At 41.7% G+C, this 16,571-nt stretch overlaps 1 protein-coding gene across 3 annotated transcripts in view; it reads right to left on the bottom strand.

The window, feature by feature from the left end:
- grin2db (glutamate receptor, ionotropic, N-methyl D-aspartate 2D, b) overlaps positions 1 to 16,571 on the bottom strand; it is a 134,096-nt gene that overhangs the window by 33,970 nt on the left and 83,555 nt on the right. For all 3 annotated transcript variants that reach the window (XM_077528069.1, XM_077528068.1, XM_077528070.1), the window contains 5 exons: positions 14,894 to 15,232; positions 13,703 to 13,909; positions 10,009 to 10,275; positions 4,714 to 5,042; positions 2,678 to 2,792 (listed from right to left, as the gene is read on the bottom strand). In XM_077528069.1, the coding sequence (XP_077384195.1) occupies positions 2,678 to 2,792; positions 4,714 to 5,042; positions 10,009 to 10,275; positions 13,703 to 13,909; positions 14,894 to 15,181 (1,206 nt within the window). In that variant the 5' untranslated portion in view covers positions 15,182 to 15,232. The remainder of the gene's footprint in view (positions 1 to 2,677; positions 2,793 to 4,713; positions 5,043 to 10,008; positions 10,276 to 13,702; positions 13,910 to 14,893; positions 15,233 to 16,571) is intronic.

The following is a 16,571-nucleotide window of genomic DNA, read 5'->3' on the forward strand; positions in this document are numbered from 1 at the left end:
GCGCACAGATGCGCCGTGATTTTTACGCAACGTTAAGGAGCATTTACAGTCGCCACTTAAATGAGACAGAAGGTCTCGTACTTCTTAGCTACAAAACGGAAAACTTTCAGTGTTTGTAAATTCCTGAGGGGGGAAATGCAACGGTTGTATACATTAATGCAACATTAACAATGAATTCATTGATTGTTGTTTGTTCGAGGCAGCACGTGTTGCATAGTGCAAAACAGTCTTGGTTGACATTAGTGCTATCAGTGTTGGTAAACAATCTATTCATGTTAGCTAGCTTCTATTCATGTTAGCTAGCGCCTATTCATTTTAGCTAGCTTCTATTCATGTTAGCTAGCTTCTATTCATGTTAACTAGCTTCTATTCACGTTAGCTAGCTCCTATTCATGTTAGCTAGCGCCTATTCATTTTAGCTAGCTTCTATTCATGTTAGCTAGCTTCTATTCATGTTAACTAGCTTCTATTCACGTTAGCTAGCGCCTATTCATGTTAGCTAGCACCTATTCATTTTAGCTAGCTTCTATTCATGTTAGCTAGCTTCTATTCATGTTAACTAGCTTCTATTCACGTTATCTAGCGCCTATTCATGTTGTCATGTACATTATACGTGATAAATACAAGATTTATCGTGTGTATATAAGTAGATATGAACTATTTTAGTCACTTGCCACAAAAAGGCAACTTTTATTATTAGTCCCTTTTCATGTAATATTAAAGATAACAGATTAACAGTTTAAAGAGTGTTTCACATAGCTAATATTGCAGTGTTTTTTTTTTTTTTTTTTAACGCCTGCATGGCTGTTAAGAAGATTAAAATGTTTCTTTCAAATTGCCTGCACAGTTAATCAAGCTTTTATGGTGTCAGTTTAACCTTGGAATGGACTAAATCAATTTCCAAATTAAATTCGAAGAAAATGGAGGTCGAGCAGCCTCCCGACGCAGATTGGGCCATACCTTTTGAGGTACCCTTGTACAAAATCTTCTGACAGCCCAAGCGCAGACGCAGAAAGACCGCAAGTCAAAAAAAAAAGAAAGATGCAGCCGGCGTCTTTCTATTCTACCGCCGCGGGCACTTGGAGAAATATTGAACTTTACGTGAACGTAAACCTCTTGTGACCTTTCCGATCCTCACTGTCAGGTTTACGCTTCTACATATCAATGCTGCACGCGCGGATTTGTTCATCCAGCGTGTTAAAGGAAATAAACACACAAGAACATCGGCGCAAATTCGCCCTCGCAGCTCCTCATCAAGGGCAACGTCACAAACAACACACGGACGCCAAATTCACTGCAATTAAAGCGGCGCTCTTTCTCCTGACATTAAAGAGACTGTCGAGTGAATTCTGAAATATTTTTCTAAATACCAATACATTTATACGTAAATGTTATAAATGCGGAAATGTACACAGGACCGATACTGAATTGTCGAGTTATAACGATGACATTTTTTAGATTTCTGTGTTGTTAATTTTTTGGGACATAGCAGAAAACCAACTGATGAAAATGAAGGTACTCAGGTTTTATATGAGCTCTTATTTCGTGACAGAGGTGGAACTCATTGGGCACACATTTTAGCTATGTGTAAACATAGCTAGCTAGGTAGCTAGCTAGCTACACAATTTAATAGCAGAAAACCAACTGGTGAAAATGAAGGTACTCAGGTTTTATATCAGCTCTTATTTCGTGACAGAGGTGGAACTCATTGGGCACACATTTTAGCTATTAAATTGTGTAGCTAGCTAGCTACCTAGCTAGCTATGTTTACATCAAAAACACATCTTGCCTGAATGCCATAGCTTACAAAACAGCTCTGTTTACTTTCCCAAACAAGGAGGCAACGCCACGGACAAGACCGTTGCCTACCCGCCGGCCTAGAACAGAACCAGAAGCCATTTAGCTCGCAAGCTAGCTGGTGACTAGGCTAGTGATGCTAGTCCCTCTAATCGTCCCATGGAAAGCCCCAGTGTGACACATTCCAGCCACCTGAGGCTTTCAGCAGATTTATTTTTGCGATCACGATATTGCAGGCATCGTTACGAGTGTTGTTCCGATACCGATACTGGTATCGGCAGAGGTGCCGATACTGCATTAAAACAGTGGCATCGATATCGGTGACGACTCACAAGTAGCATGCCGATACCATTAATTCCAAAGCTAATATAGGATTTTGAATGCAGCATCTTGTGTCTTGCTCGTGCACGACATTCACTGATATGTGACATGCTCACTGCATACCGATCGAAGATATCCGATTGGCCCTTGAATGCTCTGAACCAATGGCAGGACAGCTTTTTCATGTTGAGGGAAAAAAAACTTAAGTATCGGTATGATATCGGTATCGGCCGATACTGCAAAGCTGGGTATCGGTATCGGGGCCAAAAAATTGTATCGGAACAACACTAATCGTTACATCCCTAATATTCACGAGTGTGTGGTTTGCTTGGAGCATTTGAGAACGGCTTCATTTTTCATGTTTTTCCAGCATCACTTTTTTTTTTTAATCATTCAAATTTGCCAATGTTTTTAACAACACTTTTCCCTGTGTGTTAAATTTAGAAGACTTCACAGGGACATTAAAACAACTGGATGGAGCTTTTCTTGTAGTGATGAGACGTGCACACACACACACACACAAGGGAAAAAAAAAAAAAAACTGATGTCATGTCCTTACATCTTCCCATCCTCTGCCAGGCGTCCAGGAAATAACATCCAGGAAAGGATTGGCCAGGTATCCGTCAGCGTCGAAGGAGTAATCTCGGCCGCCGAGCGTGATGTTGCCGAAGTACCTGCGAGGGGGAGAGACGGTGAGCTTATAAAAAAAGCAAACACTTCCTGTCCGGTGGCTGTCGGACTTCATTTGGTGATTAGATCTTACGCTCAAATAATCGGACGTAGCGCGTTGCGAGGATTTGCACCGCGAAGCGACTAATGAGTTTCTTTTTGTCCGATAATCCCACTTGGACAGACGTTTTAATTGTCCGTCGGCGTGAAGTCGTCAGCTGGAGCGCCGCCATGCGGAGCGGCAGGCGTGTGGGAGCACAAACCGGACTAGCCAATAAAAAACAGGCAAGGAGAGTGTCGTCTGTTACTGGACGTAGTTCGTAAGCATATGAGAGCATTCTATTAATCACGCCCCATTAATTGCCACACTTGCGCTGTGATTCATTTACAAATGTCATGGCAAATAAAGATCATAAATGACATCTTTGCCTCATTTTCCTGCCTAATCCGGTGTTGGCAGTATCCATACAGAGCGGGAATGATTGGCATTAAAAATGAACGGTAGCACTTTGGGCTACCTGTTGGAGTGCGCCGCTGTCTGTTTGCTCAGGCTATGAGGAATATATTCAAAGGGGGCTGCTCATGAATATACATGAGACATGGTCTGCTTGCTACAGATGCTTGGGTCATTTTGCCAACTCACAAAGCAACAACATCTATTTTGCATGGAGTGCAGCAAGCTTCAAAATTCAGATCTCCGTTTTTTGTGCCCGCATTGACGCTCAAGTTCAGTGGGTCCACTCCAGCCATATTCTTCAACTCATTTCCTTGCATTCGTCTTATTCTTCCCTCAATTTCTTTGACGTCTCTTACTTCACTCCAAACAGTTGGGTCAAAAAATAATAATGCAATTTGGGTCAAAATGGATTATCTAACATTATTTGGATCAATTTAACCCAACTTTGGGGGTTAATTTGTACAAAAACAAACCCTCAAAATTGGGTTGTTTTGCATAAAATAATCCCCAAAATTGATCTGTTAGGTTTAAAAAAAAAAAAAAAAAAAGTTGGATCAAATAGGTAGATTTTGTTGTTGTTTTTTTGTTGTTGTTTTTTTTGTGGATTTTTGCTTAAAGTACTAAACCAAAATGTTGTGTTGGTCCATTTTTTACCCAATTTCTTTTTTTTTTTTTCTTCTTTTTTTTTGACCCAAGTTAACAAGTAAATGAACTAATACACAAAACAACCAAAAATAAATGAAATCATGTTTTGTGGGTTTATTCATTTAACCCAAAAATGTAGGTCACAAGGAATAACCCAGCCCTTTTTTGACCCGACTTTATTTTTGACTCAACTGTTGTTAGAGGGCAAGTACATGAATAAATGAAATAACCCACAAAACAACCCCCCAAAATTAGGTTGTTTTGTGGGTGATGACCCAACTTTTTGGCATAAAGGACTAAACCAAAAAGTTGTGTTGGGCCATTTTTGACCCAATTTCTGTCTTTTTTTTTTTTTTATACCCAAGTTAACAAGTAAATAAACTAATACACAAAACAACCAAAAATAAATAAAATTGGGTTTTGTGGGTTTATTCATTTAACCCAAAAATGTAGGTCACAAGGAATAACCCAGCCCATTTTTGACACAACTTTATTTTTGACTGAATAAATGAAACAATGCACAAAACAAACCCCAAAAATTAGGTTGTTTTGTAGGTTATTCATTTTGAAGCAACTTTTTGGCTTCAAGGACTAAACCGAAAAGTTATGTTGGGCCCTTTTTCACCCAATTTGTTTTTGTTTTTTGACCCATCTTGTTTTGGGTGTAAGTGAACAAGTAAACGAACTAATACACAAAATAATGACTGACCCTTCCCCCCCAAAAAATAAAAAAAAATAAAAACCCAACTTTTTGGGTGAAGTGAAAGACTTTTTGACCCATCTGTTTTTAAACCGTTTCATCCGAAGCGATCCCCTCCACTCACCTCATCCTGCCCCGCATCCTCTGGGTCTGATTGGCGTCCGTGGCGCAGTTGGTGACAAAGTTGGGCCCGCCCGTGGTCCCGTAATCCTTGCGCATGGCCACGGCCCCGTGCGTCAGCACCGACACCCCTCGGGCGATCCTCCGCCGGGGCTCGTCCCGCCACCCCTGCGGCCGCACGGCAAACAGAGCCCTGGGCAGGTTCTCCATGCCCAATCCCGACAGCGCCGGCCCCACCGCGAACCACATGTGCGAGGCGCCCGCCTGACCGGCCGCCCAGGCCGCTCGGAAGACAAGCTCCGCCTCCTCCTGGGAGCAGTACAGCAAGCGCACCTGCGGTTGACAGCGGGAAAGCGGGGGGAGGGAGCAGGGAGGAGGGTAGACACACACACACACACACACACACATACGAGCTAGTGAGATAAGGAGGGGACAGGGGGGACATGGAGAGTGACAGGGTTGACGAGGGAAGGGGAGAAAGATAGAGCTGGAGCAGAGGTGCACCTGAGCAGGAGAAAGGGAGGAGGAGCTTGGATAGGCACGGCCATATTGAGAGTAGGGCTGGGTCTAAAAAAATCGATATATCGATATCGAATCGATATTCCTTTTCATAGCCCGATAGCGATTCATAAAACGATATATTTTATACAGTTTTTTTCCCCCCCCGTAAATTAATGTGCCAAATAGAGCCTGACCGATTAATCGGCCGATTATTGGCCTTCAAACATCGGCTCAAAACAAACGACCAATTGAGCTAAATGGACAATTATTCTCCCCTTAAAACGTTATCGAAGAAAGCCGAACTTTCCGACGCTGTGAAAGTACCCTGAATGCACCATTTTATTTGTGTAGCATTAGCAGCTAGCAAGTGTGTAGCGTATGTTATTCTGGTTATTCTGTTGTCCCCCTAAGCATCCTTTAAGCCAGGGGTGTCCAAACTTTTTCATTTGAGGGCCACATACAGAAAATCCGAAGGATGTAAGGGCCACATAATGTTATGAAGAGAAATTGTGTTTAGTCCTAAAAATTGTACAAATAATTTATTTGTTCTTTTCCATATTTAGAAAAATGCTACAGTATATAAATCAATCTATTTGTAATATAGCAGTAGGGTTATTATAGTTTTGGAAATTTTCATTTTAGTTTTTATTTTGTTTTGAGTTTTGTTTTTTTAAATTTAGTTTGTTTTAATTAGTTTTTAAGGTGGGTCTGTTAGTTTTTTATTAGTTTTAGTTCTTTAATAAATGCTTAGTTTAGTTAGTTTCAGTATTAAATTTAGTTTTTTTATTTTTATTTTTTAGGCGTATTACTTATTCGCAATATTTTAAAAAAAACACCATGGGCGCAACGTCATTATTTCAGTTTATATCAAAATAAATCTAAAAACATAAAATGTAGTTTCAGTAAGTTTTTCTTTTTCTTTTTTTTTTTAAAAGCATCTTCGTTTTTTATTTTATTTCGTTAACAAAATTGTTGTTTTGAATTTTAAACGAACAGGAAGTTAGCAAATGCTAACAGGAAGTTAGCATTGACATCGGGTGTGTTCCTCCTTCAAATAACAAATCAAATCGGGCCCTTCTGAATCGAATCGATTTTGGAAATCTGAATCTGATACCCAGCCCTAATTGAGAGCTAACAAAAGGTGGCGGGTGAGAACAGGAGGAGGGACGGCGGGAAAGTGACGCGATGAGGCTCAAGAATGAACGCTTCAGAATGAATGCAGATGGGAAAACGGAAGTCATTCCTGTCAGAATGCAAAACGGGGGGAGAAAAATTGGCGGGAAAGGGGAAAGCAAAAGACGACACTTTGGTCAAATCGCGGCCTGGAGAGATTTTTGTGTCAGATGACATGACATGATGATGTGATTGTTATGAAGAAGAAGAAGAAGACAGACGGAAGACAACAGTTGGGGAAAAAAAAAAAAAAAATAAATCATCAGCAATAGCGTCGGCGTTCCGGAGGATGAACAGTAGGAAGGTGGAAATTGACCAAACGGGATCTGTAAAGAGTTCGAAGCGGATCGAGAGACTGAAGGCACATTTTGAGAATTCATTGAATTTGCAACTGGAATGGTTTGGCAAAAACAATCATGCCTGCATGCCAGTAAACCTCCAGCGATCTGTTATAAACACACACACAGAAAATGGAGAAAGAGAGGCCAGCCAGGGAAAAATAGTGACGAGGCAGAAGCTGCAGGAGGAATGAAACAAAAGATATCATGAGAGATTCAAGTCAGAATTGATCCTGAAACCGGGACGGCTAAAACTAGGGGTGGCAATCTTTGACTCACGATTTGATTCGATTCAGAATCGATTTTCAATGCAGAACAATTTTTTGGGGTTCAAAATGATTTGATTGACAATGATTTCGGCTTCAATTTATAGACGTGCAAAGAATCGGCACGAATGATCGACTCCAGTCTGACTCGCTAATGCTAACTAGCGCGCTACGAGTGGCACTTCAGGAATGTACATAGAAGCATCTTAAAAGAGGTACTTTACTTATTTAGCCATTTTTGGCAGTCAAATATTAATATTTTTTAAATTTGATATTTTCATTATTTTTCATGTACAATTAGTCCCTTTAAAAAAACATTTTGCAACTTTCTGTCGACTGAAAATGACATCACAAGGGCTCAGGTAATCAATCGCAGCTCAGCTTGTGAATGTCACAAGACCAAACCTAGAAAACACACACACACAAAAAAAAACAAAAAAAACGTATAAATACGTCTTTGGGAGCATGTATTTAAAATAGAACGTATTTATACGTTTATGGGAGCCAATGAGTTAAGTGTAATCAGAACGAGCGGAACCACACTGCCCCTAAGTGGCCAAATCGTGTTCAGCATGACCAGCGCTCCCAATAAAGGCACACAAACAAGGGCAAGACAGCATAAAATCATTGAAACAAAATCGTTAACACCGATTCTGAATCGTACTAAATGAGAATCGACTTTTTTTTTTGGCACACCCCTAGCTACAACATGGAGCACATTAGCAATAAAATGCATGCGGCAGAGCGGGAGAGAGAGAGAGAGCGGCCGGCGTGTCATGCAAACTCACAAGGCATCACCAAACGATCGCAAGCCGATTATTAGCCCTTTTCAACTGGAGAGCGTCTCAAAGAAAAGCTGCAGCTGCATGTGGGCAACAAGCCGCAGGGCAGCGTGCCGTTATTCGCGGTGACGCTAGCAGAGTGCAGCCTTGCAAATACAAAACAGTCACGTGACCTTCACAAACGCAAACCATCAAACATGCTGGAGCGGCCATGCCGGGACATTAGCGGTGACCTTGCGACCCTGACCGGACGCAATGCTGCAAGAGGGACGGCGCACCAGACTCGATTGGGGCCAGTATCGCCGATACGACAGATACTTTTTGAAAATGATATTAATTAAAGGGATATTTGACTCATTTCAGAAGTAAAAAAAAAAGTTATAATTTTGTCTATAATCATTGTGGTAACATGTACAATTAAGAAGTAATTTTTCTCCTTACTGTCGACCAATCACGGCTCACCTGTTTTCTGGGTTTGGTCAGTAAACTGAGCCATGATTGGTCGTTACCTACTTCCTCAACACAGGTGATGTCATCATCGGGCGACAGCAAGTAGAAAAATTACTTTTTAAAGGTACTAATTGTACATGAAAAATAATGACGTTACCACATTCATTATAAACAAAATGTAAACTTTTTTACTGCTGAAAATAGCTCAATGTTTTCCTTGAAAAAAAAAATGAAGGTAGCTGTATCGTAAAATTGCTTATTCACCATCAAATTTTAACCTTTAAGAGTTTTTGTGATATTCTTTTTTTTAAAAAAAAAAAAAAAAAAAAAAAAAAGGACAAAATTTGGACAATGTTAATTTATAAATAGAAAATACTTTATCAATGGTCTCCTGACCTTCTGAACTTCACGACTGGCGAGACTCTGAAGTATCCGGTTAAGGTGAAGGGTAATGGGATTTTTATTAGGTTTTAGGTGAATTAATGAGTATACATTTATACGTATTTACACACACGCACATGCGCGCACACATACGTATTAAAAAAAAAAAAAAAAAAAAAAAAAAAAAGAGCGCAATGATGATAAGATGTTGAATCGGTAAGATTACAGAATGAACAATTCTGAGCTTTCTCTTAGAAAGAGAAAAAAAAATGCTATCGCATTAAAAAAAAAAAAAAAAAAGGGAAAAAACGTATAAATACGTCTTTGGGACACTTAAACATTTAAAATAGAACATATTTATACGTTTTTGGGAGCAAATGAGTTAACTACCACAATGAATGTCTTGTAAAGCACCCATCCAACTTTCTGTCACTTGCGCAAAATTACAACTCAAAAAAACATTTGGATGTCACAGAACATAAAAGCAACAGTTTTTAATATTACAGAAGACAAGCTAGCAAATTTCCAACGATTCCATTTTTAAGATGACAATGTATCAAATTAATTTGATTTATTGCCCATTTATTCGACCTGCTCACAAATCGAACCCATGTGGGATCGAACCCGCAACCCCCGTGTTGGGAGACAACCACTCTACCACTGAGCCACACCACCCCCAATCACGATTTGGAGAAAGAGAAAGTTTGAAGATGGCAACATTATCAAAGCGTGGCAAATGTCAAACTGTAACACCTACTACAACTTTTCTGCATAATAACAAGAAAAAAAAACACCGATAACGATCACGGAATTAAGTAACTTGTGCAATATGCAGATAAAAATCCCCTCCGTGGGTTCATGTGCAGCCGTCTTAATCTCACATCACAATCTTGTATCTCTTAGGGCGAGGATTACAATTATCGTCTTCAAGTTTGTCAAACTGAATTTTGCATGACTTAAAAAAAAAAAAAAAAAAAAAAAAAAAAAAAAAATCCATTCCAACTCCATTATTGTTTAAATTTAATTTTCCACCCTCAATCTCGTCGCTTCGGAACGGAAACAAGGAAGCAAAAACCGGTGTTAAATCTACTCCATCATTCTCGGCGCCACAAATCCGTTTTTTTTGGGGGGGGGGGGTTTTGTCGCGCCGTTGAACCGCGAAAGCGTCGGATGACGAGCGGGGGAGCAGAACGGAGGGATAGAGGAGGGAGGGGGGAGGGAGAGAGAGAGCCACGCCGAGGGAGAGATGAAGGAAGGAAGGGAAAATTAAAAAAAAAAATAAAAATTAAAAAATAAATAAACAGGGAGGCCCCGCCTCTGTGACCGAGGGGGGGCCCCTCCCCTTTTTCAATGACCCACTTCCTCCCCCATACTTCCCGCCACCCCCCCTCGCTCCCCCCTGCCTCACCTGCGCCTCGTTCTCCTTGAGCAGCCGGCGCGTGCGCGAGCCGCCGGGGTCGTCGGTCACGTTGAGGACGACGACGCTTTTCTTCTCCCAGCCGATGAACGAGCCGTCCGTCAGGCCCTCCACCACCGACAGGAACTCCTGGTAGCCGTGGTGGCGCGTGGACACCACCGAGAAGGCGGTCCAGTCGTACTCCTCCAGCACCTCGAAGATCACCTCCAGCTGGAGGGCCGTCGACGAGCTGAACTGGAGGAAGATGGAGCCCGATTCCTGATTTGGGGGAGAAGACGAGCGGGTTAAAAAACAAAAAAAAAAAAACGATAAACTCACAAGAAAGCAAAAAAAATCCCTAGCCTGGTGTAAAAGCGTGGCTAAAACGCCGGCATTATGCGCGAGGGTATCACTTGAAAGCGTTTCAACTCGGGAGACGAAAGCGGTTTATTTATGCACAAGGCTGAGGCGTCGCAGGGCTTGAAGTTTTAATGGCGCTCGCGCAGCCGCGGGGCTCAAAACGTCTCTCGGATTGTCGCGCCGATTCCTGTGAAGTCCAGATGGGAGCGTCGCTAAAAAAGTATGTTAGCAGCAGGAAACGGGGGAGGGCGGTAGGGTGGGACGACGACGACGACGACGACGACGCGAGGCGACGGCGCATCTTTCAAGGAAGTTCATCAAAAGTGCTGCAATCGAATTCACTTGGCAAATGCGGCCATTCGTGGAAAGTCGTCGGAGCATTTGTGCCGATATCCAAGATTTTTCCAGCCCTTTAGGCTCGGAAACCTATTTCAAAGTATTTTGTTTTTTTTTCGTTTATTATCAAATAGGGATGTAACGATACCGGCAATATCGTGATTCGCGATATTAAAACTGCCACAATATCGTCGTCGTCATGTTCACGATATTTAAAAGCTACACATCTGTTTAAAAAAAAAAAAAAAAAAAAAGTCAGGTTGATTTCCATTTGTGCAGTTATGTCACCATCTGGTGGCTAGTTTTTAGTGCAGTTTAATTTTCATTAGGGATGTTTTGGCCCTTCTATGTTTATCGAATGTGTATCGAATTCACTTGGCAAATGCGGCCATTCGTGGAAAATCGTCGCAGCATTTGTGCCGATATCCAGCTTAGCGATTAGCCTTTAGGCTCGGAAGCCTATTTCAAAGTATTTCGTTTTTTCGTTTGTTGACTAAAACTAGACAAAATTACGGCTTCTCCGACTAACATAAAGACTAAAATGCTAGATTTATGGTTGACTAAAAACAGACTAAATAAAAATGGGTTGAGGTTGACTAACTGTGATTAAAAACTAACAAGTGTGACTAAAACTAGACTAAAACGTTGACAGTTTTTGTTGACTAAAACTAGACGAATAAAATTACGTTTTCTCGGACTAAAATAAAGACTAAAATTCTAGATTTATGATTGACTAAAAACGGACAAAATAAAAATGGGTTGATGTTGACTAACTGTAATAAAAACAAACAAGCGTGACTAAAACGTTGACAGGTTTGTTGACTAAAACTGGACGAAAAAAAATTACGTTTTCTCAGACTAAAATGAAGACTAAAATTCGAGATTAACGATAGACTAAATAAAAATGGGATGAGGTTGACGAACTGTGATAAAAACTAACAAGTGTGACTAAAACATTGACAGTTTTTGTTGACTCAAACTAGACGAATAAAATTACGGTTTCTCGGACTAAAACAAAGATTAAAATTCTAGATTTATAGTTGACTAAAACCAGACTAAATAACAATTGGATGATGTTGACTAACTGTAATAAAAACTAACAAGCGTGACTAAAACGTTGACAGGTTTGTTGACTAAAACTAGACAAAAAAAATTACGTTTTCTCAGACTAAAATTAAGACTAAAATTCGAGATTAACGATGGACTAAATAAAAATGGGACGAGGTTGACTAACTGTGATAAAAACTAACAAGCGTGACTAAAACATTGACAGTTTTTGTTGACTCAAACTAGATGAATAAAATTACGGTTTCTCGGACTAGAACGAAGACTAAAATTCTAGATTTATGATTGACTAAATAAAAATGGGATGATAACCCTAAAAAAAACTAACAAGCATGACTGAAATTGGAGTAAAACAGACTAAATCTAAAAATGGCAGACAAAATTAACACTACTTACAAGATACAGACTAAAAAGTATACATTAAAAAATGTTTACTAGCAGTTCTTAGCATGTCGCTGTCAACCAATGCACAATTTTGCCTCACTAGTAACATGTAGTTGTCCTACTCGGACAACATGTCTTCTTCAGCGAGAGCGTACACAACATTGTGACATTCCCAGTCGCCGTGGTTACGTAAGCCGTTATTTGCATTGTCAAACCGCAGCGCCTCCATTTATACTAGATGAGCAGAGCATGAGATATGAGGTTGAGTATTGATTCTGTTTGCTTGGTTAGTTTGATTAATCGAGCTGGCTGACCACGATTTAGTTCCTTCATAAAAATCCGAACGGTGGACATATTGTATTTTTGAAACAACCCCACTGGGTGGAACAGCTATGAGGGGCGGCACACAAACGATCAGGGTTGGTCTCGACTTTACGACCACTTCCACATCGGCAAAATTACCAGCACCGGGTCTAACCCACCTCTGCGCAGAGATACACCACGCATCGCACAGGTATTCCCTTTCCTCTTTATAGCCCGTAGTAGAAGCTGCTTCGTTGTTTTGGAACACGTGTCAAACAAAGCCAAAAAAAGCCAAAGAAAAAGCTTGGACCAAAGTCAATAATTTGATGCTTTGTAAAACTAAATTTTTTGGACCGAGGTCGCAAAAGCAGCCAAAGGAAAAGCAAAACGCATGCAGAGGTAAATCATAACAGCGTTTTTGTGACATCTGAAATATACTGTGGTTAAATTTCAAACTGTACTACTGAGAGATAGACCGATATCGTTCTTTCAGGGCCGAAACCGATTGTTAGTTGTCAAGGACGCCGAGAAACGGATATTTGAAGCCGATATTCATTTTCACTAAAAGTGAAAATCTTGGATTCAAAAATTTAAAAATTACAAATTCCAGGTATTATTTTTTTAATCATGTTTATTGAACAATATTTAGGTTTCATAAAATATGAGAGTTTATTAAAAAAAATAAAAATCATCTCATTCATTTTTTATTTTTTTTTTTTTATTATTTTTTTTTTACATATCTAACAAAAAATTCTGGAATCTTCCAGGGGCAGTCGCATGTCTTCAAAAGTTAAATCAAAATAAAGTTGTTGTTTTTTTATTTCAAAATATATGAAGTACTAAAATTTTACTTATCTAGAGAAGAAGAGTCTCCAGGGTCAGAAGCATCGATGAAAAATTTAATAATTAGTTCAGTTTTTTTTTTTCCCTGAACAATTATTTTTTTAAATGGACCTATTATCAGTCATATGATTCTTCAAAATGGCCGACGACGATATTCGTCAAAATGCTGAATATCGGCGCCGATAATCGGCCCAGCCAATAATCGGTCTATCCCTGGTACTACTTTAGTAGAAGTCCACTTTACAAGTTCAGCAAAGTAAAAAAACAAAAACAAAACATTTGTTTCCGCCCCCATTTTCTGATTACCGCTTGCATCGTTTTATACTTGCCTGCCCTCTCGTATCCCCTCGGGCCCCTCCCCCCTCTCTCACACATCTCACGCACCCCAAACATCTCCTCCCTCCCCCCCTCCTACCTGTGGCATCCTCCCCAGCCCCGCTCCCCCTCCTACAGCCACTATGGGCAGTCCCGTTTGCGCCGACACAAACTCCAGCATGGGGGCCAGAGGACCCCAGGCCGTGCGCGGGGGCCTCTCCTCTTCGTAAACCAGGCCCTGTAGGGGCCGCGCAGCCAGCAGCTCGCACAGCTGGGACAGCACCGTCTTAGGGCTGCTGTCGTTCACCTTCGGGAAGGAGGGGAGGAAGTGATGTAAGAGAGGGGCAAACACAGACAGGGGACAAAAAGAGTTACCAGATGAGATCAGTGTGTCATGACCGCTGACCTGAATATATGAGCGGATAGCCCATAGCGCACACACGCCCGCGCAAGCCGTTGAAGTCACGGGGCGGCCATCTTGCTCCTCCCACCTCGCGAGCAGACTACTGCATAAACTACAGGGAGTCCTTGAGTTAAGACGCACTCAACCTAAGGCGTTTCAGCTTTACAACAGTTACGCCAGGTCCGCCATTTTGGCTCCCCTTCCGCCATATAGCCTGCAGTGTTTTTAGCTCTCTTCTAATGCTAATTGCTGCAAAACAGAAACAGATAGAAACATACTTTTTTTTTCCTGATGAAAGAAGAGACTTTAATCTTTATTTTGGTCGTTTCCTTGCTTTTATAGCGATTGAACACAATATTCTGTGGGCCTTGCAAAATCCGTCAAAATTCAGTAAAACAGCAAACGGGATTGCTTCTGTGAAAATGGCTGCGAGTGAATGAGTTAAGCGTATTTATTTAAGGCAAGTTGTAAAATGCCCGAAGTCCTCTTTTTTTATGTTTAATAAATTGAAAACATCATAAATCACACTTTTCCTACTTAATACTGTCTCAAATGTTCTCCAATTTCGACACTGTAAATGTATAGGATCGTACGGCGAGAAACGTTTCTTGGGAGGAGCAATATGGCGGCCTCGCGACTTCAAAAGTCTTGACCTATCGGCTATCCAGTCATATATTCAGATCAGCGGTCTTGACTTTGTGTTACAGATATGGAGGGTGCATGTAATGTCATGTTGTTTTTTTGTTTTTGGTCCGACTTGCTCAATCTGAAAAGCCTCACACAACCGCAGCAGCGCGCTCCCATTCAGCTGGCATAATGAATGACATTGAACAATGGCGGCTCATTCCCCCTTTCAAAGGAGCGGCGAGGCGAGCGACGTCCTCCAACCTGAAGCCAGATGACGTTGGCAGAGCCCCACTGGGTGACCACGCTCTCCCCCAGCGAGCCGTAGACCCGGCCGAAGCCCGGGTACAGCACCCGCCCGCCGGGCCCGGCCACCGCCGCCTCCGCCTGCACCGTGGCGCCGGCGTGGATCACGGCGATGTTGAAGTTGATCATCGTCCCCGCGTCGCGCTCCCGCGGGCTGGGCCGCAGCAGCAGGTGGGGGGAGGCGTCCGCCGGGCCTCGCCACTCGGCCAGGACCAGGAGGAGAGAGAGAGTCGGTATGGCCACCATGGCAACCTGCCGAGGGGGGAGGCAGATATGTACGGCACGGAGAGAGGGTGCCTGGCGGGGGGGGGGGAAGAAGAAACAAGGCAGATTCAGTTAGTCCGAAATGCTTTTTCCTCCAATATCCACGATGGAGGACATTAAAGCAGATCGATAGAGTAAAAGAATTAGATGAGAAGAAGGTTGGCTGAGAGAAAGAAAGACAGGAAGAGAGGCGGGGAGAAAGAACGACTGGAAGCGATTGCAGATTGCGCACAGGTATGACTGCCCCCCCCCATTTAAGTGGAAGTTAACCTGAAACATTTCTTGACAATAATACGTCATATGTGACCTCACTATAGTCTAAACTTTTTTCTTTTTCTTCTTTCTTTTATCTGTTTTTCTTTTTTTTCTTTTGTTTTTTTTTCCTTTTGTTCTTCTTTTTTCCCTTTTTTCCTTTTCTTTCTTGTTTTTTTTTTCCTTTTTTTCTTATGTTTCTATCTGTTTCCGTTTTGCAGCAATTAGCATTAGAAGACAGCTAAGTTTCATCAGTTTTCACAAATCTGTTCAAAATTGTTCGTAATTTTGTTTTTTTTCTACATGGCGCTGGTTGATCTCCTTTGCTCTGCCGCCACCTGCTGGCCGTTTGTGTAATAACTACCATTTCTGCAACCGTTCTTTGCAGTTGAGAGGCTGCATCAAAGCCTTCTGTATGGGGGGGGGGAACGTATAAATACGTCTTTGGGACAATTAAAACATTTTAAAAAAACAAAAAAACGTATTTACACGTTATTGGGAGCAAATGAGTTAATTGAAGGCCCAGGTACCAAATCCACATCCTGCCACTGGAGTAAACATATGATGAGGAATATTAACGAGGAAAAAAAAGTTAGAGAAAAGGCAGGAAAAGCAGAAAAAAAAAGATGAACTAGTTGCTATTTAGGTTGCAGGCTGCGAAGGAACAATATGAGAAGAAGAGAAAATAGTGGCGGGCCTTTTGGAGGGCAGCAGGCCGAGGGAGTTCATCGCAAGCAGAGGCAAAGACGGGGGCGGAGCTGGTTATCGTGCTGCATGAATGATAACAACAATTAAGATCACTGTAGACGCCCTCGCCGTCTCCCCCCAGCTGCAACCACGCACGTTCGAATGTACACGCAAGATGAATGCATGGCGACAGCACGCCCGCGGAGCTGCTAAATGATAGCAAGGTGTGAGGGTGAATACGGTGCCACATACACACCAGCAAACGATAATGACCACCTGGGAGATAAACAGGGTTCAAACACATTGTGGAGTTTTCCATTTTCTTGCCTCCCTTTCTCCATTTTCTTCCTACTTTCTCTTTAAACTGCCCCGTTTCCTTATTTCCATCATTCCCACCCCCACCCCCGCCGTACACTAATCCGCCGATTATCAA

Source organism: Festucalex cinctus, chromosome 7 (genome assembly GCF_051991245.1).
Source record: "Festucalex cinctus isolate MCC-2025b chromosome 7, RoL_Fcin_1.0, whole genome shotgun sequence".
Taxonomy (NCBI): domain Eukaryota; kingdom Metazoa; phylum Chordata; class Actinopteri; order Syngnathiformes; family Syngnathidae; genus Festucalex; species Festucalex cinctus.